The 24,627-nt window shown below is 37.5% G+C and overlaps 2 protein-coding genes across 10 annotated transcripts in view; one reads left to right on the plus strand and one right to left on the minus strand.

The window, feature by feature from the left end:
* The window catches only part of LOC110830995 (uncharacterized), a 217,716-nt gene that overhangs the window by 86,658 nt on the left and 106,431 nt on the right, over window positions 1-24,627 (plus strand). Inside the window, exons 1-3 of one of the 8 annotated variants that reach the window (XM_087340954.1) lie at window positions 17,094-17,191; window positions 18,908-19,045; window positions 19,749-21,646. The exons of 4 other annotated variants lie outside the window; for them this stretch is intronic. In XM_087340954.1, coding sequence (XP_087197080.1) covers window positions 21,143-21,646 — 504 coding nt within the window. In that variant the 5' untranslated portion in view covers window positions 17,094-17,191; window positions 18,908-19,045; window positions 19,749-21,142. Of the gene's footprint in view, window positions 1-11,825; window positions 12,246-17,093; window positions 17,192-18,907; window positions 19,046-19,748; window positions 21,647-24,627 lie in introns of those variants that run through there. 3 more of the 8 variants (XM_087340952.1, XM_087340955.1, XM_087340953.1) reach the window with 3 other exon arrangements.
* The window catches only part of LOC110831800 (uncharacterized), a 124,823-nt gene that overhangs the window by 84,922 nt on the left and 15,274 nt on the right, over window positions 1-24,627 (minus strand). The window lies entirely within an intron of this gene.

Here is a 24,627-nt window from a genome sequence, read left to right on the forward strand (position 1 = left end):
TATTAACTTACCTCGTCCTTCGCCCCCAAATCAGCCACTTGTTGAACCCTAACATATATTTTATTGTCTTATTTTTCTGTAATCATACTATTGTTTGAGAAATTCATTTTCTGATTTTATATTAGATCTGAAATTTAAAACTTTTGTAAATAAAAAAAATAAATACACATTAGAATTTATATTTGTTTTACTATATACCGTTTCTAAAACTATATACCTTATTGAAGACTACGAATAAGATGGTTTGAACAATTTGTCTAAGCACGAAACTGTTCTAATGGTCCCAAACCTTGTAAGGAATAGTGATAGATTTGTTAAAAGTATTTAGTACCACCCTATAGTATAGTTGAAGTATTAACAAGAGTCGTTAAGGAAACCGTAAATATAACAGAATTTCTGTTAAGTGGGTCAGATTATGTCGGTGTTAAAATAAGAGTGCTTGCAGGTATTCTGGGTTAAGTAACACGTATTACATGCTTCATTGTAATTAAATTTCATTTTCTGGAAATAAAAATATTATTGTTGCGGGGTTGCATAAGCGTCAGATTTTTTATTTTTGAATTTCGTTACATATCGGAAAATGTTTCAATATAAATTTATAGATATTAATGAAATGTATGTGTTACTTCCTGCATGAAGTTTTTGTGCTATGATGCGTATTCTTTGAAAAATCGATAGTTCGATATGAGTTTAATGTGAAGTATGAACCAGAACAAAATTGTTTTTTAAGTGCTGTCAGCATCGACAGTGCTAAAGAAAAACACACACACAAAGCAAAATTTGCAGGCCAAATGCTTGTTTACACGGAATAATTATTAAATATTAATAAGCTAACATCATTACATTCTTTTCCATTTCTCTTTTTGTGTGCGTCAGTTACCAAATATGTTTTAATTCCGCTTTTTGATGAGAGGTCTATCAGGTTCATAAGAATAACTTTATAAATATTAAGATCATGTCATGTATGATATATGCACAACAGCATTTTATTTCTTGTGTGACATTGTTGTTCCCTTGTTTCAGGTGAGTTTCTCTACATATCACATACATCTGTTAGTGCAGTGTGTCACTGGTAAGTCATTGGTATTACTACATCCATTGTATGTCAGATCGTCACTTCATTTCGATAAGTAAGGTTTTAGGTTCTCATGGCTGCAAGTATGAAGTTGGCTGTCTCTCAATTTGTTGCGTTGTGTTATAATCTGGTAGAAGTTTACCAAAGTTCAGTTTCCTGTCTTCATTATCAGAGCCAGTGTCGCCCTGATGTTGTAGGCAACAAGAATTTTTGAAACGTCTGTGATCTTTTACCAAATCACACAGAGTAATAGCCCAGAAGACAGTGATGTTCACATTTGTATCCATTTTAATACTAACTTCTTTGTGGGCAAATTGTGAAAGTGGTTTCAGAAGTTTCGCATGATTCTCAGAATAAACAGCGGTTATTTCTCCAAACATTAAACAGTTTATCTTTTGCAGTTGAGACCCCTTGTGTTTTATTCGAGACACGAATCGTCTTTTCAAAATATTTAGATAAGTTGCGTGCTTCCAAATGTAAAAATAGGCCATCGATTTGTTCCCAAAGGCATCGTACTATGATAACATAACCTCTAAAGTTTATAGATCATCGGATGAATTAACGGGACAAAATAACGCCTTAGTATTGTGTTTAATCTGAATCAGGTATTCATTTCTTCATCTGTTACGAATTACACATTCGTGTTATAATTCGTATGAGTGATGGGTTGGTGTCTTGAATCCTACAAACCAAATTTCTCAGTTTTGTTCGGATCTAGGACCCAATAGTTTTCGCCTGAGGACTGAGACAGATTTCAAACTTCAAATCATCGTTTTCTGAATTAAAATTAGGACGATAGATAATATTTAAAATATTATGTTCGTAATGATATTATATCGTCACCGACTTGTTCGTGTGAATCAGGCTGTAGTGTTGACACCTCTTGGTGATCGGACCTCAGACTTCCCGACAGCTGAGTGAGTCATTCTGAGAAGCTACCAACGGCTCACATGACATTTAGTCGAGCGTGCCTTCAAAAGCGACACATGTAACACTCAAATGTCAGGCGCTGACCTCAGCTAAATTAACCGAGCGATGAAGTAATTGGCGCCTATTTGCCGGGCGAACATTACAGCCAGACAGAGCCTTGCTTTGGATCATGTTGCTATGAATTTATAATATTTAGTGTCTAACCAGTGACATGCAAATTGGTGGTAATTTCACTTCATTCCTGCTGTTACATTGAACCGTTTGAATGAACATATTATGTCCTATAGCAGTAATTGATTTTAGCAGATTCAGATACAAATATCTTAAGATGAATTTAATTTAAATTAAAAGCATATTATATCGTGTACATGCATGCTGGCTTTCGTTAGGAATGTCCCGTCTACCCAACGCCAGGCAGATGAGTGCGAGACGCTGATAGTCGCTTAATCAATAAACTTTCTACTTTAAATGGAGCCTCTACCATTCCCTGGTATGAGACAAAGCTTGCAAGGTGTTGCCACGTTCATGGGACTGGACTTACAGTTTTACACTCTATATCTTCACGAAGTGTTGGTAACGTGCCAAAGCACTTCTGATAATCACCAGCCTCGGCTAAGAAAGTAATTTTGTTTGTTAAGTATAAGTGTTGTGTTGAAGATGGACCAGTTGACAGATATTCTGCTGTTGTTACTACTCAACAAAGATTAAATTACATTTTAAGTCCAGCTCAGTCGAGAAGTCTAAGGACAAAACATGACATCTATATATGACGTCACCAAGTTATGATATTCAAGGGAAAACGTGTCTAGAGGATCCGAAATGTTATTGGTATGGATTATAGAAGTTTCGAAATTCGGCCCTCGAGGTGAACAAAAGGAAATACATGCAAGCTTAGCATACCAGAAACATAAATGTCTCCTGTCAGAAAATGTATCCGAACTAGTGGATAGTCCGTGTCGATTCTATATGTTATTATAATGAAAAGCAAACAATGTGAAAATAAAGTGTGACCTTTGTTCTCTTGAGCCTATGGCCGATAACAGTCTGGACGGCATACGATTTTAATACTGAACAAAATATTACTCACTGTTTGGCTGCAGGAGGGATCACGTAATAGCACAATGGATATAAATGTATTATGTGGGGCTTCATATTTTTTATTCTCTCGTCACCTAGTGTTACCGTCAAAGAGAAGTTTGAGGTATATGGGCGGATTTGCGTATGGTAATTCGGTTGGAAGAAACGAATGAAAGAGACCATTTAGAAGACCGAGATCAAGTGGCGGTGATAATATTAAAATAGGTAATAAGTATATCAGTTGTAGGGATGCTTACAAGGAAATAACTTTGTATGGACTCTTTGAACACATGCCGACTAATGGAGTTTTCGGTTGGACCTTAAGTCATTCTTGCTATCCTTATTGACATGATTGATGTTTATTTCAAATATGTCATAGTACTAACTATTCGGTTGTCCCGGAAACACTTATTATACTTTTCCTTAACCAACACGCATTACAGTCGGTTACACACCAGAACCCGGAACGGAACTCGTCTACCCTTCTTTGAATTTTTCTGTTTGTTCGTAAGCTATCTTGTAGTTCGTGAATATACATATATCGGGATACTGAAGTATTATTATTCTGCAAATATCATAGGTCTTCAGACCGTCTGATTATGGATTTTCCATCGCTGACTATTGTTATTCGTTGGTGGGTTCTATCAGCAAATCAACCATGTTAAATTTGTGTTAGGCTTATTATTATTGTTAATGTTTACAATGTATATCCATTCTGCCCTTTCTCACTCGAAACTGTTGGCATACGCGCTCCTTCTCGAAATCTGAGAGATTTTCCGTTGTTTGCTGTTGGTCCTTCACGTAAAAATTGTCCCTGAACTTGATGTGAATCAGCTACAAATACTGTGTGTAAAGATGTCTTAATATTTAGAAATCATTTGGTTATGTTTAATCATGTTTCAAAGTAACAAGTTTTATGCCAGTTACTTTTTTTTTGCATAGTGTAATTATTTAATCTCTGTTGTGCTTAATTTTTGGACTTCTGGCTGTTGATGCAGCACACTAAAATGAAAAATTGAATTGGTCAAGAGATATTTAAATCAACCAGTGCTTCAAACGTCTCTTTTAAGGCAAACCAAAGTCGTCATAGTGTTCTAATTTCTTCTGCACTGTTAGCCTGCCTTGCCCTTCCCAATTGGTCCGCTTTTAAATGAGTTGATGTGCCCTGTTGCTCGTAAAATATTTCGAATATGGACGACAGAATTACCTGCCAGGTCACCAGAAGCTCGTTCGTGCCACTGTGTAATATTATAACGCAATAATAAACCGTTTTCTGACAATAAGCAAAACGCGTGTGGGATGCTACTGGAGGCGGATTTGAAAGCTTCAACGTGACAGCGAATGGCTTACTGCCGAGTCATTCGGGCAGCAAGGCATAATACGGTTACACGTTTTTATACAAGCTTCAGTGTCGTAACTTCAGATTTTTCTCTTCTGGCACAAGTAATTAGCGTAAACATGATAAATTGTTGTTGTTTTTTCAGACCCACGGAACACAGTTCTTTTAGAACTTATGCCTCTAAAACTCAGTACTCACTATATATGTCAGCTGCTCTAACACTCAGTACACCTGCATTTTGTATATAAATTTTATATGATTTTCAATGTAAACAATGATTATTTAATTAAACAACATTGACTAGATGATCTTTGTGATGATGGACTGAATTCAAAAATATTTTTTAGACTTGCTTCGGCTTCAGAGTGTTAAAAATAATTCGGTAATTATGAAGGTGACCAATGTCTGGTAACGTACCAGACTCTACGGTGCACCAACCCAGAACACAGCTACTCGTCGCCGTCAGAACCTGAAATCTCACTCTATTTATTATATTTGGTTTTAATTTTCCATGCAGTTTTTGATGCACGCTCGAGGAAGAATTCGCTGCTGGCATTGCTAGACACTTTGGCATTATCACCACCGTCACGACTTCTTTGGCTCTTTAACACTTTCCGTTATAATTATTACAATGCCAGATGTTTTTGTCCTAGACCTCGAGAAACTGAAAAAGAAATCACGAATATACTCTCAGGTTATGAGGCCTTGGGGTCCAAATTGCAAACCTTGACCTTCCGATTAAAGAGCATGAGCAGTAATAATTACGTCACCACGACGTCATGTGTTAATGGATACACCTTCCAGAATTTTATCAGGTTTTCCTCTTAGTGATCAATTAAACAAATACCGTTTTGCTAACTTTATACTTTTCAGGAGGTTCATGGTGTGTGCTACAGTAATTTGCGCCCTCGCGTCATGCGCACTCTTGTTATTGCTATAACGCCATTTGCACTTAATTTCCGCGCCATTTATTTAGCTGTTCTTTTCAGGCAACTTTAGCGAATATATTTTAACTCGCGATCTGTTTACTTGTTCACTTGTTATACTCACAGGTTCTTGCGTCATTAAACACGTGCGCAATAAATCATCACTTCAACAGACGAAGCACTGAACACCTTTCCGTGATGCTTTATATAGCAAAACTAATCCAAGTAACATGTACATACTTAAAAATCTTGCTGTCTTCTGGGTTCTTGAGGCGTATAGTGAGATCACAATGATGATAGAAGCAACAAGTATCTCTGAAACGTCGGTAAACTTCTACCAGATGACACGACGCAACAACCCAGAAGACATCGTCTCGCTTGCCACCGTGACAAAGTCTTCTTTTCTACCTCCAGTGGCTCCAGTCGCAGTACTAAATTTCGTCTTTAAAGATCTTTGAAGGCGAAGAGGATGATGATGATGATGATGATGATGATGATCTGCGTTTTGGCGCCCTGAAAATGGAGACAGTATGTTTCTCCGAAACATTGACGTCCTCGTACCAGTCTTTGTGGCCCCAAAACACAGAAAAACGTCACCACAGTCATCAAAAATGTTTAACGACGCTACTTCAATTGGATAGGGTTTATAGGGCAGAAAGATACGCTATAGAATGAATAGGTGAGATACAGTGTTCTCACGGCGACCAGAATGAAGGTGACACTGTGTAGTCTGGTAGAAATTGACCGACGTTTCTGCCTCTATCATTAATCTCAGTTCGCATTATTGGATTATTATGAGGAGCTCCAGAGTTTGCACGCTTTACCAAATATTACGACGACCAAATTAAGGAGGAAAAGATGACCGGGGCATTCAGCTGGCATGGGGGAAGTGAGAAATGCATTCAAAATTTGGGGTTGGAAAATCTAGGTGTGGATGGGAGATAATATTTAAACTGATCTTTGGTAAATAAGTTTGGAGGGTGTGGATTAGATTAATGTGAATAAGGATAGGGACCAGTGACGGGCTATGTTGACACTGTAATTTACCCTCAGGTTCCGTACAGGGCAGAGTATGCCTTGGCTAGCTGAGCGCACGCATAGCTTCTCAAGGAGGATATTGCTCCATGGAGTTCGAGTATTATGGCACAGCCTGTGTCTTTGGTTAGTCACCGCGTTCAAGTAGTGGGCAATATTCCAGCGCCCAATCTGCAGAGGAATTTTGCTTCCAATCCGAACAGATGCAGCCGTATTTTCAAACAGCTGAACCATTTCTGGCTGACCCTATAAATCCTGTCACAATTCAGTCCATTTGATTTTCACGTCTGGGAGAATCCAGATGCTACTGGATCCTTTTATGTCCCAGATTACAGCAGGAATGCTCCCTTCAAGCGTACATTTGCGTTCATACAGTAGACAATAAACATCAATCACTGACGTTTTCTTCCTGGGTCATATTTTCTACTGAAGTAACCACAAAGTTTTATTAAGTCTGGTTTATTTCTAAAATCAAATTCTTTCCAAACTGCATGAGGAAAATTAAAATACGATAAAATCTTCTTGAAAAAAAAGCCTTGTCAATTGTACAGGAAAACCCAACGTTTCGAAGACCATCTCTGCTCCATCATCAGGGAATCCCCTGATCCCATTCGTCACTATATTGTCGTTTTTCCTGGAACAGCTTCGTTAAATAAGTAAGGAGTCAAACAATAGCACGCTCTATGTATGGACCTAATTTTCTAATTTATTTTTCTTAACTGTGTTCGATTGAAAAAATGTTCTTAGCGCTGAATTTTACAACACAGTAGTTTTCCTTCCTAACTTCATTCTGAATGCTGAAACTGGGTTGTGTCTCTTTTCTGTAGAGTTTGCGTAACTATCAACAACTTCACAGTAATAATCAATAATTAATCTTCGTTAGTACTTATATCGCGAAGTCTCAGACATAACAAACTAATGCCGTTTCGTAATTATAGTCTAATGGTTATACGGCTCAGTGTGTAGAAGATTGTGGAGTACAATGTACGATAATGACCAGCCACGTCCTTAATATTTGTTCATTTCGGTGTCATTGTCGATGAACAGATAGGTATTGGAATGAAAACGACCTGCAAGGCTGTAATATAATTTCCAGAATAACTTTAAAAGTTGCTTTTATATGATGTGAAGCTTTCACGGCGTCTATCATTAATAAAGTCTTCTCGGGCTATCAGCCGTGTTAGTTGCTGATCAATCGCCGACGTTTCGAGGACCATCTCTGTCCTCATTTTCAAGGCTGTTGAAAACAGAGGTAGGTCCCCCTCCTCCCGTGACACTCGAGTGAAAATTACCCCCGTTGCTAGGCCGCTGCTGACGTAAAAGTTGTGCAAAATACAAACATTGTATTTACGAGCAGAATGTGTACTCGTTCTTGAACATCGCATTGAAATCGTTTGCTGCTATTTATGAAGCATTCAGCAATTCGTATTCTGACAAGGAAGTACAAAATAAAACAACGATACATCAACTGGTAACAGGATTTCAGTACGCATGAAGTATTTGTGTCTCTTAGTGTTTTGTGGTGGGCATCTGTTACAAATTTCTTCTTAAGTTCTTCCTAACAAATAAAAACTAAAAAAAATCGTTTGTCTTTTTTACATTAATGACACTAAAGCTTATAAATAATATTAGGCTTGTCGTCAGATCGTCAGAGTTGCGTTTTAAACGGAATATTTTGTGGCTGCTGCACTATTTATTGATCATAAAATCTAGTCTCATACAATTTCTAGTGTCCCCTAATATCGCCAGTGACCTGTCACCAAACACGTTGTTGTTTTGAACGGCAAACATGGCTTCTGGCGTTGAAGATTACCAGTTTCCTCCTGTTTATGCCTAATTACGAAAGCTCGTTAGTCTGAGAATATGGGAACAAACCGTAGAACTGGGCGGGCGAGGTCATGAATGGCCTACATTCACCAGTCGAAATGCGGTTGTGAACCTAATACCAATTTTTTCAACGATAACACTTGTTTTTAATTAAAATAAGTCTTTTAGCCGAATATTATTAATGCTAATTCCATGGATCAGAGTGCTTCTTGAACTTACACCGCATTCAGCCCACTGCGTGGAACCAGAAGTTCTGTTGCTGTGTTTACAAGTGACCTGTGTAGCATTTTACAGGGTATTTACTGCTGTGTACCTGAGAAAAACCTTGACCCTAAGGTACATAGTGCAGCAGCTATTTCTGAAATACATTTTGTTTTTAATACGCGTTATGTATTATATAGATTTATTGTGAGGCATATTTTACATTAGCGTCTTTCAAATAGTGTATGATGTTCCTATAATTTATTATTATTATTATTTAAATTGGAGTGAGGCTGTGTTTCTGCGGAACTGGGCCTTTGGCGGTCCATTTGTTCCGTCCCCAGATGAGAGAGAAACTACGCGCAGATGGGAGAATAATATTAAAATGCATCTTAAAGAAATACGGTGGGGACATATGTACTTGATTCTTCTGATTCAGGATAAGGTCCAGTGTCAAGCTGTTATGAAAATGTTAATTAACCTTCTGACGCCATAAATGGCTGGGTATTTGTTGATCATCTGAGCGACTGTCTGTTCTTAAGATAGACTGTGCTACATGGAACTGGTTAAATCGTTGGTCCTCGACCAGACAATAAATAAACCGCTCATCCACGTGACGTTTTTGGTTGCTGCGTTACTCTGTGAAAGACGTTTGCCTAATTGCGTTGTGCACAGGAATTGTGTCGTAACCTCGTGCGATTCCTGCCTTCGATCTGTTACAGCATAATCCCTTTCCACTTCTCCATCTTTCCCTCCTCCCCAGATACGGGGGCCATGAACCAACATCAACTGCAAAAAGGGCGGCCTTGTGCCGTCACTTAAACCATTTTTGCACGTTTAGTCTCTCTTGGAGTTAAGCCACGATTCACACCGACAGCCAGTTGTTTTGCAAGACGGCATATTATTGCTCCGTCGGTAAAGCAAATATCTGCATCTCCCTGCTTATCCAGTGTAAGCCAACATATGATCACATCGCGTCATTCCCGGTCGCCGTCCTGCATTTGTCTTAAAGGCTGTGATGCTAAACATTGGTGACAGTCTCTGAGTGTGAGACAAACCCTACAAAAATATAAGATAGTCACTGAGAACTCCGCTTTAGAAACTTCGAAATTATTTTTTAGTATAAAGGTTACACGTACGAAAATGTTGGCGGTAATATGTAGAGTTTTGTCTCCATCCCTCGTACACGTTTTCATATTATGTGTTTTCATGCACACCAATGCTACGGTTAACAATCAACAATGAAAACAGGACATTTCTGAGTAACAGTTGCCAGAAGTATGATTGTTCCACTTTTTCTATTGTGATACTAGAATTGTCACTTTTATAAATGTCCACGAAATGAGATCTTTTTCTCTCTCTCTCAAATGAACATTGACCTTATTTCTGAGCAACAGAAAGATACAGGAAATCAAACAAATACAAAAGTGTATAAATGAAACTGAATGTCTAATTTGTTTATCTTTTGAATGGAACGTATCAGTTTTTAAAAATGCGAACAGAACATGTGATGTGGTTTTATTGCAATAGAAATATATAAATTAGAGGCTGATATAAAGAATTAGAATATATTATGAAACGTGTGCCTAATGGAACTAGGAATCAGTTTTATTAAGCGTCTAGGCCTAGAATTTTCTTCATCCTTTGTCTGATACAATGAACCCAAAATTGGCAACTCGTTTTGCATTAACTTACAAACTGCCATCGCGTTTACAGAACACACTGCCTGCATATTCAGGCTTTTTTCAAAACGTCGTTATCTATTTGTAAGACCGACAATGACATTTTCGCCGCTGAGAGAATCTCAGGTCTCGTGTCTGAGCCTTAGCCTGTGTTCACATACGCATGTCCTGTAGTTTTCAAACGGGGAAACCTTGTTGCAGGAACACTCTGTAGCCTGGATGTTGCTATTTTGGGAACCTCTTGTGTCAGAAACGTGCTCTATGAGTCTGAACTGGCCTTGGTGTTTAGCTAGACGTGTGCCAATTGTTGGACCATGCTTGACAATGAATGAAGTTCTAGGAAGAACTCACGACACCCGATTTCCTTCAGTTGTTTCATTTTATATCGTAAGGTTATCAATAAGTTGATAATTGTGATATACTCTTTGATCGATTGTGAAGGGTAAGTTCCATTTATTTACATTCAGACTGCGTTTTATTTGTCAGATATAATCTCAGTTTCAAATCGTCTGACCTAAGACATGGGCAAATCTTAGACTTTTGTTTGAGTAGCCGGGTATCTTCTAATTGTGTCCAGATGGTACGTTGTGGAAGCCACAGTGCCGGTTTCATGCTAAAATAAGCTCTCAGTAATATCTCAGTTGGGCCCCAGCATGGTGATCAATCTCCATTTGTGCTAGTCTTGTCATCCTTTTGCGCAGAAATATGGCTTTGTCGTTGTAATCAGCGAATTACTATTTCCACCCTTTCTTTTATTCGTGTGAAGAATAAACTTTCCAAAATATATCCAGAGCAGTCCTCTTGTGCTTTTGGTGCTTCTTGATCCAAAATTATAGTTTGTGGTATCGGCTTGGCGCGTTCTTGGTGGAGCATTCTGTAGCCATAATTCAGTCTGTATTGGATTATCCTGGTCTCGGAAATAAACTTTCAAATAAATTCTTTCCCCTTTCGACTGAGCTTGCTTCATAGATTCTTCGGTTGTGTAGTCAGTGAGATGTGAAAGTGGTCACGGAACTGGTTAAATTATTGTAGTCGATATGAAGGTGCGGCCCCCAGTGTTCGTCCGGTGTGACTGAGTAAAACCATAAACACCTCACCGGCTGGGATTCGAAGCTGGTACCTACAAATGTTGTTTCGGCGAAGCCGTAGACTTGTAATTTGGAGGCACTCTGTTTGAATCTTGGTTCCGTTATCGTCGATATTTAGAATTTTCATGGTTTTCTTCAGTATCTTCAGATAATAAAATACGGTCTTAAAATAGACCATGGCATTCTGTTTCAAAATCCCTGTCACACTATTCATGATCATCCCATATTTTCATATCGTTCAGGAATGTTTTACCTGCAATTAAAGCATCTTTGATAATAACCCATTATTGATGTTGGTGTTCTGGGTTTGTCTGGAGATGGATACAGAATGTTCCTTCAAAACGTTCGTATCTACGTACAAGTCCACATGGCATTACAACCTACGACACCAAAATCCATGTTTTGATCGCTGTGATAACCTCAAATCTCCACCTAATAATCAACCCAAAATCGTGCTTCCGCTGAAACATTGGACAGTTACCACTTCGATAACCTTCTCCGTTCCGTGCTGACAATTCTGTCTCGAGGTATTACCCCGAGCGTCTATGCATGGAACATCCTGTACCACGTTATCTGCCCTCCCTTCCCCCCCCCCCCCTCCGCTCACAGGTATTCTAATGTGCGGTACGTCAGCTGTTAGCTGTACTACTTAGCAGCGCCCCGCTATTCGGATTGGGTGTACAAGCAAGTCTTCAGTGACAGTTGAACCTGGATTTTGTAAAACAGCGCAAAACTTCAATTGTCTGGCGAGTTTTTTTTTGTAGTACAATACCGTGGCAATTTCTTTCGTTTTCTGTTTGTTTGTTTGTCGTGCTATCTGGGACGTGACGTATTGCAGCAACAGGTCTGCGTATCAGTTCATTTGGTGTTTGTTGGAGAGACAGTGAGTGCGAAGTGTGTGGAGTTACCTCTCGTGCAAAATGTGAAGAAAAGTGCTCGTTAATTGCATCAGAGTTATCGGTGTGTGGAAGTGTAGTGAATCTGTTGTTTTGCATATAGAAATGTAGTTTTATTTGAAAGGAAGACCGTGTTTCATTTCTTTGCAGCCCGCTGTTGTTTTCTCGTGTAAGTTTCTTATCAACTTAGCAGAACAATGGACACAGTTATGATAAAGGAGCTAAAGGCAGATCGAGTAGATAAATATGTCGTATCTGTGCGTAGGGCTATTTTAAAACGACCATGGCTGCTTTATCTTGCACGAGGTGGTTAGTAATTTATTGATGTTGAGGTACAGTGGAAAATTTGTGGGCACTCAAACGAAATTACATATTGGAATCATATGCACTGTTATTAGACTAAAAGTAGGTCATGTTACGCTGTGTTCTGGTCGGTATTTTGCCATGTTCTAAGTCAGAATATTCAGTGTCAATGGTTAAGGAACGAAAGTCATGACTCATGTGTGCCCTGTTTTTGCACAGCTTTGTTAGAATTTTATGCCGCGTTAAACAGCAGTGCGGTGAGTTACTGTTCTTACCGAAAATTAACACAGTCGACCAAATTTCACGTCTTAAAAGCTGATAGTTACTCAGCTGGCCATGGTATTCCCATTCTTTTTTTATGAAGCCCGAAGTTGATTGCGGTAAAAAGGACGACATTGGTTTCTGTCATTAGCCAAAACGTTTCAGATCCAAACCCACTATATTTATTTTTTCTCCGTTTTTATATTATCTGCCCGTCTGTCTACGTTTTTTAAGTTTTCTCTTTTCTTCAGTTTTTCCGACCAAAATTTTGTACGCCCTTTAATATTTATGGGGGGGAGGGGGGGGTGATCGTCCTGAAGGTACTTGGTTAAATTAGAAATTTGAAGCTCGTAAATATATGTTTACCGAAAAATAACAGCTGAAAACTTCTGAATACATATGTATTAGTTATTAATATTGGGGGGAACCGAAATTAGATTAATTATTATGTATGAAGTTTAAGTCCAACAATAATGTAATGTTATAAAGTCATTTTGCACTAACAAGAATTATGTGTCTATGATATAGAAGTTTGTCAGTTAGGTCGTCTTGAATGTACGCCATAATGGCGATATTTTAACTAAAGGATGAAACGTGTTAATGTATCGGAACCTTACAGCCATTCAGTGTTACACAATATCGTGTAGTCAGTCGCTGTTTATCATGTACAAGGTCATCAGTGTCTGGTATTCCGAAGCAGTACAGAAAATTCGTTTAGAGCCAACAATGTTCTAAATGATGAATTGCAATACACAAGCTATCTGAACATTAATCTTGTGATAAAATTACAAATTCGTAAGCTTAATTTGCCCCGATAGTTTGTTCTTTGTTGTGTGTAAGGATTAATGGTAACTATCTGTATAAAAGCATTGATTACTCGATTTTATTTAATTCATTTCTCAACTTTTTTAAGCCGAAATTCATCTAAATAATATTTAAGAATTAATTTCGTGCTTCAAAGAAAGGGCAATTGTTATCTATTACAAAGACCACCTTTTAATCCTTGTTAAGAAAATGATCTCTGTTGTGCAGTATCATAAGAAACCCATTAGAACAAAACAGAGTTACTGATTGTTAAAGGAGGCGGTACATTTAATTGCTACTGGATTTTGAAGAGTAAACAGATTTCGAACTACTTAGAGTATAAATGTGCAGTTCATATGATTGCCACAATTTCCACTAGGGTCTATATTCAGTAGAATTTTCGCAGGAAAACTTCACGTGATCAATTAGAATTATATTAAACTGATAGTAACTCATAGGGCTAAGAACTTTCCCATCTTCTCTTGAAGTCGGAACACGACTTTTTTTACAATAACCTGTCATGTGACTCCATGTTGAACCATTCAAATCAAACCCCCACACCTTACTTCTTTAATATCGTTTTTAATATTATACTCCAATGGGGCATCTCGGTATCTAGGTTTTCCAACTAAAATTTGTACACATTTCTCATCTGTCCCTCTCATTAAAATTTTACTTTATGTGTTCACCATAGTAATATTTAGTGAATAATGCCAAGTGAAGTCTGTCTTGTCTGTGAACGGACTTCGACTGTGCCTACGCAAGGCGCCTCGTCTCCTAATTTTGTCCATCCTGTTTCTTTCTTACTCCTAAATCAGGGATCGGCGATCTGTTCATTACGGCGTACCTTAATGGGCATTCATATCTTTGGGGAAGACCGAAGAGAAAATATTAATGGCTTGGACAGGAAGCTAAACTGTTTAACTTTGAGCACAGATGGTGTTTACTTTAAAATAGCAATAACTGTTTTTTCTCCAACTTAGTTTATTGTGAAGACGTTGTTTGTTACTTTTCAAACGGTTTTGATTTTAAGTCGCTGATAATTTTATAACACTTTAGTTATTCAGTAATTTTTATATATTTTTATTTAATATCTCGTCAAAAAGGAACGTGTACCTTTGCAAAATAACGCTATTTTAACTTTATAATTATATATCAATAAAATTATTTATTTCATTAAAATATTTCTTTTTGAAATTGTTTGCACTTAAGCTTAGATAGCTCCTTTCTATGGCTCATTCCCAAATTATGTGACGGGCCACAGTCTGTTCACTGGCTGCATGTTGCCTATCACTGTCCCAGACCCAAATATTTCCTGGAGACTGTTCCAAAAATGTGTAGCATATGTTTCGCCGAAGGAAGAAAGTTCATTTCAGGAACGAGTGTTGCGATATTATCTGTGCAAACGTGGTGTAAGCTGTCGCTCTTGAGCGTTCCGCTGTCTGACTGATCGGAGTATTTATAGGACGCCATGTTTTGTTGGCAGCAGTCTGTGATTGGATTGGCTTAGTATTGCTTGTAGTTGTAAGCCTTTGTACGTATCTGAGCATCCTCGCTATACCTAACATAGAAGGTCGCCTTCAATGGACTCTCTAGAATGTTTGGCCGTATTGTTGACCATCTATTGCAAATGTGAAGCTTAAAAACATGTTATAAAAGTTTATATGATGTCCATGCGAATCTGTAATGTGGGATCGACATTAAGGGTCCTAAAATTGTGTATGGTAATAGATCTTCGAAAAAATATGCACAGTTTATTAGTTTTTTTCTGTAATGTATAAACAACATGGCGACCATGCGAAATGTTTCTTTATCTTAGAGTTTGACAACGATAAATAAATATGCAATATTCAAAGCGGCTTATATCTGAAAGGCGAAGTTACACAAAATTAAAAATTATTACTTTTTATTGAGTATGATTTTATTATTATATTAAAACGTCGTTATGAAGTTAAAAATGTAAACAAGAAGTCACATTTGTGAATTAATTTAAACATCAGGTTTTTAACAATGTAAATGTAAAGCAAACGAAATTCTTCCTTTTTGGTCTCTCGCATATTATTGTGAACCCACTTATTTGCCTGTTATAGGCTATAAATATTTAGGATTAACACGCGGTAAATTTTCCATCACTTCAACACATTATGAACAAAGGGTTCTGTTAAACAGCACGTCCAATAGCTGCAGTCCGCGTATGATGTCTTGGAAGGGAGAGAATTATAACTCGTGTTTGCGTTCCGATTCCAGAGGGTCTGAATTCTTTAAAAGCACTATCTATTTTCTCTTTGATGGTTTTACTGAGTTAATAAAATGAGTCATCTAGCCGAAGAACAGTTTTTCAGTGATGAAAGAATTTTCGAAATTAGATTCGAAGATGGTTCAGGTGGAGCATCGTCTTTGATATCAGGCTTATTCTTCTCCCTTCGGGGTTTAACTTCATTGTTGGTTGGATGCTATACCCCGCCCCTCTGAACAGAGTCTATGTGCTGTTTATCTTATCTGTGAATTTTTTTTTCGTTTTGCATTGTAGACAGGACCAAATAATAGAAGAAATAGTTCTATGTTGACTTTAACTGGAGACTGTAATGACCTTAATTAGTTCTGGCTCACCATTTTCTCGTAAGTACTCTTGATATTAAAACCTCTGACTTATTATAAGAAAATTTATTTTGGTTACCTAAGACTAATTTCTGGGTATCTTTTAATAAAAGTGCAACTTCGTCCGTGCATTATTATTACCCTTCTGTTAAATCTGTGACTGTTTAGTGAATAATGAATTGCAAAGTATATACGGAATGAAACAGTGGTGTCCTAATTTAAGTTTCCATTCCGACATTTGACTGGATGCACTGATTAAAACGTCGAAAATCTCGATCAGATTAGTCGATCTCTAGGCCGAGATTTAAAACCGTGACCTCCAGAATACGAACGAGTGCTGACTACTCGTATGCGACGTTCGGTGACAGTTAACATAAGATTGTGTGCGCTAACCGGGCCGGGTTATGCACGTTAAACAAAGCAGAACGTCGACAATACAACGTTGCTAGCAGGCGACGCAAACACATTCCTTGCGTTAGGAATTTCCTTATCACCTGCTTAGTTGGAAGTGTTTACGAGATTTAGGCTGCAATCTGGGGTTATTTTTGTTTGATATTTGTCACGTTGAGACGAGGAAGAAAACAGTTCCATAAATACACCATATATCACTTTATTGTTATCCCTCGTTTGATTCAAAGACCAGTCATACACATGTGGATCTGTCACTTCGTTTGTGCGCATGATGCCATCTTGTTTGTGCCTATCCGATGTGTCAGTCGTACCAGACCTGTCCCATTTTTAATCGACTAAATTCGGTACTGATTTTGATTGAACTTAACATGAGAATGTATTCTCATAAATATGTATTTTGGTTCTGTCGGCCACATAGGAATAATAAGTATGTATTTTTTTTGACGTAAATACGTCTATATGGAAGGATCAGTGTCATTCCGCTAAAAAGGGTAAGGAAAATGTGTAGGAAATATCAACAATTTGTAAATATGGACTGACAACAATGGTCAGCTTGTATACATTGTTATGTTGCCTAGGAAATGTCATCTGTTTATTCGGCATTGTTATGTTACATTACTGCCGTCAACAATCCGCTTTCGTTATTGCTGAAAGAGCTCTGCTTTGAATCGCTTGTAGAAGAAGTGCCTCGTAGACTAAATAATTTTGTGCTGTTAAAAACGTTTTAAAATATCACAGGTACTTATCTTATATAAGAATTATTAAGAAATCTATTGTTGTGCCATACTATGTACAAGATGGATTACATTGAAGCTAAAAGACTCCATAACGCAGAATACATGAGACAGTACAGAAAACGTAAAATAATAGAAGTATTAAATAATGAACTCCAGAGTGTATGGTCAATGGTGAAAAAGTTTTAATTGTTACCCTGTATATTTGTAACTACAAACCTATTGATGATTTGTAAGACACTTATTTTGAGTCATTTGAGACACAGAAAATCCTAATACAATGCCGATAATATTGACAGGAGATTTTAACGTTGTTTTAAAGAAGGAGGAAAATCAAAGCTTTCTCACATTTATGGAGAAAACGTTTGGCTTAATGTTGATGTCAAATCCTCTTTGTAGCACTACTAGATCAAAATCTTGTGTATGTATATATATATATATATATATATATATATATATATATATAGATATATATATATATATATGGTGTTTTCACGATATATTGATACTCTAAAATGTACAAATTCTATAACATATTTCACCTACCACAGACCCATCTTAAGCGTAACTAATTCAAGTTGATTAAGCAATGTCCTACTAGTGGGTATAAAGGAAATATTTAGAATAAAGCCAATATATAAACTTCCTTTCCGTATAGACGTATTTACGTCAAATTCTCCGGAACCGTGGTTCCACTCTGACATTTTTAATCATTGAACTGTTGAACTGCCACTTTTGTGTATTATATACACTCAGACGCCATATTGCGTACTATATGTTATGTATGTATGTGTGGGGGGGGGAGGTGGGTGAGTGCGAGCATGTATGTGTATATATATCCACAGTCTAAATTATCTATATACTTTTATTATATTTATTTTAAAAAATATCAATGTTTTCAGGACGTAAGTCAAATTTGGGTGCTGTAACACAACATAAGATTCTACTGTTAGACAAACCGAATATCAGATAACGTCCTTGATTCTAAAAATACGCTTATCTTATGAAGAGGCGAATACCGAAGTAAATGAAAAACATGAACACCCACGTGAAATGCTAGGTCGCAATTGGTATCCTATTTTTGTATTTTGCATTAAAATGTGGTGTTCATTTCAACATGTTTATGTTTATTCCGATAATATCCCCGTAAGCTTTGGTTAAAAACTTTTATACAGGGCTTTAACCCTGAAGATGGAGGCAGTATGTCGCTCTAAATTATTAGTATCTACCTGCAAGCCCATACCACCGTTGCTACCCGGAAGACCAACATCGATATTTGTTATCTTGATAGCATTTTTGTGACATAACATTCTAGACTATGTACATAAAACAGTTTAACTCGTTGTTGCCCTTGTCACGTGACGATTGTCGCTGCTTTGCCAGGACATCACTTGTGACAGCGAATCCTATCAGTTCCTTCTACATTTACGATAGTGATAAGGATTGTGGAATCCTTTCGCATTTGTGCCAGATTATCATTTAACCATCACAAAATTATTGCAATATGGCGTCAATTACGGTCTTTTTTTATACATAAATTGCATGAAGTGAACACACAATTGAGGGTTGGTCTCAACTACACTACGGATTTTGACGAAATTACGTATTGGTGGTCTGTACGTCGACGAATATTAAAATGAATGTGTTTTGGGGTGTTGAGCCGTATAGTCTGGTATAATTTAACCGACGTTTCAGAGATTTTTACTGCCTCCATTATCAGGGTGAACACTCGTCTGCAGATTACATGAAGATGGTTTAGTGAACACGTGGTCAGCATAGAGTTCTCCTACAAACTTGCCACCCTTGCGTCAGTAGACTAAGAAATCAGCATCAGTGCGGAGAACAGGTTACGTGATTTGTACGTGGTCATAATACACAGCTTATCAGATTTTACAATTATGAATGCTAGCAAAAATCCTTGTAGCGGTAAAAGATTTATTTACCCGGTCTCAAGTGAAGTCCGGTCTTCTTAACAAATGTTTCTCTTTATTGACATGTTATGTACTTCACTCGCAACTGGTCAAATGTAATAAATTATTCTTTCTCCCCATATTTTAAGATCAAGGAGTGTCGTCCGATAAATTATATTTGTGTGCAGTATACAGTTTATTTTTATTTTATTAATATAGAATACTGATACTGCAAAGTAAGATATTAGCTTGGTCCATTGCTAACATCTGACCATGAAGTGTTGGGCAGTCAGGATATTGCAACACGAGGAAATGCAAATTAGCATCTTATAACAAGAAAAACACTTACATTAGTTAACATGCCGCTGTAAGGTGTTTTTCATCGGCTAAGGACATATTACACTAGACTGGATGCTTTTATACGACGCAGTCTGCAACAACATTCGATATTCTGTATTCTTGCTTTCAGAGGTTGCTTTAATATGTGTCTTTTCCAACAAGGGCCTAAATGATAATGCCAACTGTAGAAAATTAATTTCGGTAACTGGGGTGTCCAATCAGGGTCTGGAAACACTTATAATGGATGCATGGATTTGCAGTTTCTGCTGTTATTCTTTCGCTTAAACGTTTGTTTCTCGTGATTCTCGCTAGTGCCTCATCCACCTGTTCGTGATTCAATTACCGCCCAATCTGGAGATCCCTCGGTTGATGGGAGATAATGCTGCATGAAGTGCGGCGTCAGATAATTGCCGCATATGGTACGGAATAACATCGCATCAGAAAATACCAATTACTGACTTGGGATGATTAAATCTGATGGAGAGCGTATTTTATGAAGAACACTAAATAAAGTAAAATGCCCTGTTATAGAGTAAAGGCATGAATTTCGAATAACCCTAAGTGCAAAACTTGTGAAAACGTCCATTGATATTCGTAGAGTTTTAATTGTTTGCTGATTTTGGACACGAAGTTGATTTCGTCGAATCGGAATAATCTCGGCAGCGCTTAGAGTGATCCAATTGCTGCAGTTCATATTAGACGTATTTTAAAAAGTTGCAGCCTAAGAAAAGTGGATTGTGAATAAATAAAGCTTAAGATATCATAAATTGTGACATATCTAAGTACTAACTGGACCAGGAATTTGAATAATAAATTTTAACGCCTCGTAGTGCGAAATAAAATTGTGCTATAGTGACAGCGGCATTTGATTATCATAAATTTCGACACCTGTGTTTGGTCAAGATAACTATAAAACTCTTTGTTATGTTGGTATCGTTTGTGCTCCTGTTCGGTTCCAATGGAAGGATTCCAGATAGCGAATAATTATCTTACGTCACCTATGGCATGCAAGTGTCATTCATACATCGTGAAAAGAGGATAATGGACTGTTTGTGAGGAAGACAGTTGCTACAAGTATCAACCTATGAAGGACACTACGTATGTTTATCTTTTTTTTTGTACAACATAACTCTGTTGCGTAAATCTTCAGTGAGACTTCAGAATGAATACACAACCGATAAATTATTTACGAAATTCCCGAAACATAACCAAGTGAAACATTTAGGCCTATATTCTCACACTGCTACGATAAATTGATTGTGTAAAAAAGTATTCGTGTGACATTACCTGGATGAAGATATGGTTTTGTGTGTTTCAAAATCGTTATCACGGGCAGAAATCCTTCTTAGTCCGTGATCATTGAAGAAATTATAAAAGGAAAGTACTTTAATGTTCACTGTGATATTGCATCCACTAAACAAATTAGCTGGGTATTCCGTTAGTATTATCTAAATATAATTACTTCGGATGTTCATGATGGAACATTTTTATGAAGAAGAAAGTAAATTAAATTGTTTTTACTATTAGAAACTAATTTATCTATTATAATTTTTCCACTACAAAGTTTCGATCATAGAAGGTGCTGTTTTGGATATTTTTTAAAAAAAATTGAATTGTAGAAATCCGCTTACGATTATTTAATTACGCTTTAGTGCAGGATATTAGGTAGATGTGTTAAGAAGATTTGTTCACGTGGTGTTGACAAAATGACGCTCAGCAGTCAAATGGACGCTGCATCAAATTCTCGAAAATCCTCAAAGAAAAACAGTCGCCAGCAGAAGAAATCTTCTGCCACCACGCCTCCTCCGGATTCTGACGTCAAAACAAATGCGTGTTCCAAACAAAAGAAATCGCTTGGAGCAAGCGACAAGGAGACGCTATCGCCATTGCAAGATCCTCTGCTTCGGCGAAGTTTCTCGATCCGAAAACATCTTAGCAATCTAGTGATCTCTGGTGGCAGTTCGTTAAAGCGCAGTCTTAGTTTCGGGAAAGGTCTAAATGAACGGTTACCAAGGAAGCCTTGGAGTGCCTCCCTGCAGTCACTTCGTGAAGACGTCCCATCCGGTGGTGAGGAAACCCCAGTGTTCAGCTGTGATGTGAGAGACAGTGCAGCTTCCGTTTTTGACTCCAGAAAGCCCGTTACCAGAACCCAGAGCCTCTTGGTGCAGAGTACGAGAACTAAAGATGAAGTGGATTCTAGTAAACGAAAGGTCAGTTTTATTTGTATCTGACATCAGACTTTCCCCCTTTCGATGGTCAAATTAAAGACAAAAATCATTGTGCTTTGTGCATATGCCGATCACTTCTGCCGATTTCAGGAGTAATTTTTGCTAATCTGTGTAAAATGGATCTGCACGGCCACTGCTAAAGTACAAAGAGTTGTTTAGTAAATGTAGTAGTAATTTTCCAGGTAAGATTTCAGCTTCTCACGGCGACTGTGAAGATGGCAAGTCTCTGTTTCTGTTTTATGTTTCGTTCTTTCTTTTTGGTGGAAAGTTACAGTGCGCAAATATTCTGAAACTATAATTTATTTTATTTGCTAGTGCAGTTGATGCGCCCACTTCCCTGTCTCTACCTCCTGAAAGACATCTGTACCGCTTAATTTTGTGATTCTCGGTGACGTGTATCTTTTATTTTGCATCGCTGCCGGTTTCTTCCTCTCACTGTTCTGTGTTACAGCTGAGAGACAGCTTTGTGAAGGGCCCACGTATGTTGACAACAAAGAAAGTGGTCGGTCGTACGTTTTGATTATGGCGAAGTCAGCGGAGAGTCCTGTCTGAAGAGGGCAGACAAACAAGAGTTTGGTTCAGTCCTGTCTTTATCCAAGAGCTTTCTTCAACAAACATTTCGCACACAACGCATATTATGTGGAATATATTATGACTCTCCCCATCGTAGCAAGAAGTAGATTATTTATGTACACATCATTCTAATGAAAAGATTTGTTCCGAGACCACGCTCTGCGGTTGAGAAGTTATGAGCAGTGTTTTGCACTAGGGTTTCACATAGCACTGCAGTCAGCTGTTTTGCTGTTACGAGAAACGCTTGTCAGCAGGATGTAAAACCACAGTGTTTTAGTAATGCCCCTTACACGAATATTCTTGTAAGCGTCCATGTAAATATCTTGTTAAGTCTTTCTTTCCTCGTAAGCTAATTTGCTTGTAAGGTCTTTAGTCGGCCAAGCACAGTAATAGCGGATTCTTGTTTCTTTATCCATTAGCAGTTTCTTAACTGCACACGTTGTGACTGCAAAATTATTTGATGACGAACGATGAATGATGAATTGGAAGGACGGTAAATAAGTAATCGTGATGTACTTTAATGTTCCAACCAGTACTTAATCTGGGGAAGTAAGAAACACCTCAATGAAGGTAAGGGGCCTTGGAGAAAAAGTGCCAACTGCTGAAACATTACATGCAAAAATAAATCTGCAGGGCTGTATCGAAGCGAAGCGCTCTGCCTTGTCGTGTTTCGCCAGAACACTAATATTGGACAATTATAAAATGAATGCTATTAGCTGAACCAAATTTTAGTAAATGACAGATAATATCTCAATACGTAAATAATTAAATAAATATCGTAACAGCAAATTCTCTGGTCTGTCTCTACTGATTGTTTCCTGCTGTTATTTAATCGTTCAGGTGTTATTTTTCTATCCCTAGTAGGCTATTGTTATGTTTCATCTCTTACTTTCTTCCACCTATTCTCTTCTTTTGATTTAATTCTCTCATTTTAACAGTTTTTCGCACAATAAATTGCAATGTTCGGTTTACCTTTGCGGGGGATCAGCCAAACGGCAGCAACTGTAGTGACAACGTTCCATACAAGAGTTACACAGATATTCCGAAGCGGAAGTTAGTCTTGAGATAGAGTTACAGCATTTCCGTATAGTAAATGTTGCCTCATGATATATTAATTAGAATCGCATATAGTTTAATTAGCATATAACGTTCAGATTTTACGTCAAATTAACTCTGCCGAAATAAATAATTGTGTCTGTTGATTAAGCAATCTGCCAGGTATAAATCCGTGCTAAATATGTGCAGTTGAATTTGGTTAGTGTCACAAAACAAATGAGAGGTATGCAAACAAATACAATTTTATTGCCCTGATCCTATTAATACACATAGCATGGTACTGTGGAATAATCTGATCAAGAGTCCGAGACAAGGGGTATCCAACATCTGACAATAAACTTTTGATATCAAGCGGTAAAATGATTATTCTTGTATCTCAATTGTTTATGGTACGTGGAGGTGAACGATAATCCTCTCGATATTTGCCTTCCTTGGAAAGTGTTCCCTTGCACTGCTTGAATAGGAAACTGATTTATTTTGAAATTCCTTTCTTATTATATTTCCATCCATATCTGGTGTTTGAAGTTCCCTTCATGTTTTCGGACGAAAATTTTGCATACATTTTTAATCTCACCATTTCATCCTCGATGTGTCTTCTATTTCATCCTCTTCATAATCTGTAACTATTACTGTTGTTATAATTACCATAATTATGATGAATATTGATATGTAAATTATCTTTAAAACACACTGCTTATAGTCCATTGTTATCTGAAAAATGTAGGCTTTGTACTAATCTTCGTTTCGTTGTAAAAATTTGCATAGAGACTCTTTCGCAACTGGGAAGGCACAGAACTTTATGTGATGGGACGTGGAATAGTTAGACGAATCTGACGAGAGAGAATTGTCCGTGGTTCAAAACCCTGGGCGTGGTTCTCTTTACGTCACTCCTGTGTAGTGCTTGATCACCTATCGCCAGTCTTTTGGATGATCAGTCACGCGTGGGCAGATTTTCTTGAGTCACTTATTCTTTCGTAAGCACTCCCTCCCCTCTTCGTGACGATGAGGGGGTGTCAGCGTTCCTACATGCAACAAGGAGCTTCGTACATTTGTGTGTCAGATACATGATTTCTTTTGGAGCTGATTTATTAGAGACCAAACACTCCCACTTCTTGTGAAAGTGTAGGCGTTGTTGCTATGGTATCGTGCTCTTTTAAACCACACTATAAAGTTTAGTTGCAGTTAGAATAATTTATTGTAAGTCACTTTCTTTGAAGGCCATTTAAAGCCCATTGGTAATTATACATACCATCTGCTTTAACAATCAGTAATTGTGCATTTTGTACTGATGGGTTTCTTATAATTCTCAGCGAAAACAAAGATTGTTTCGTGAG

This window comes from Zootermopsis nevadensis, unplaced genomic scaffold (genome assembly GCF_977971745.1).
Source record: "Zootermopsis nevadensis isolate Lab colony 2312 unplaced genomic scaffold, Znev_1.0 Znev_ptg000061l, whole genome shotgun sequence".
Taxonomy (NCBI): Eukaryota; Metazoa; Arthropoda; class Insecta; order Blattodea; family Termopsidae; genus Zootermopsis; species Zootermopsis nevadensis.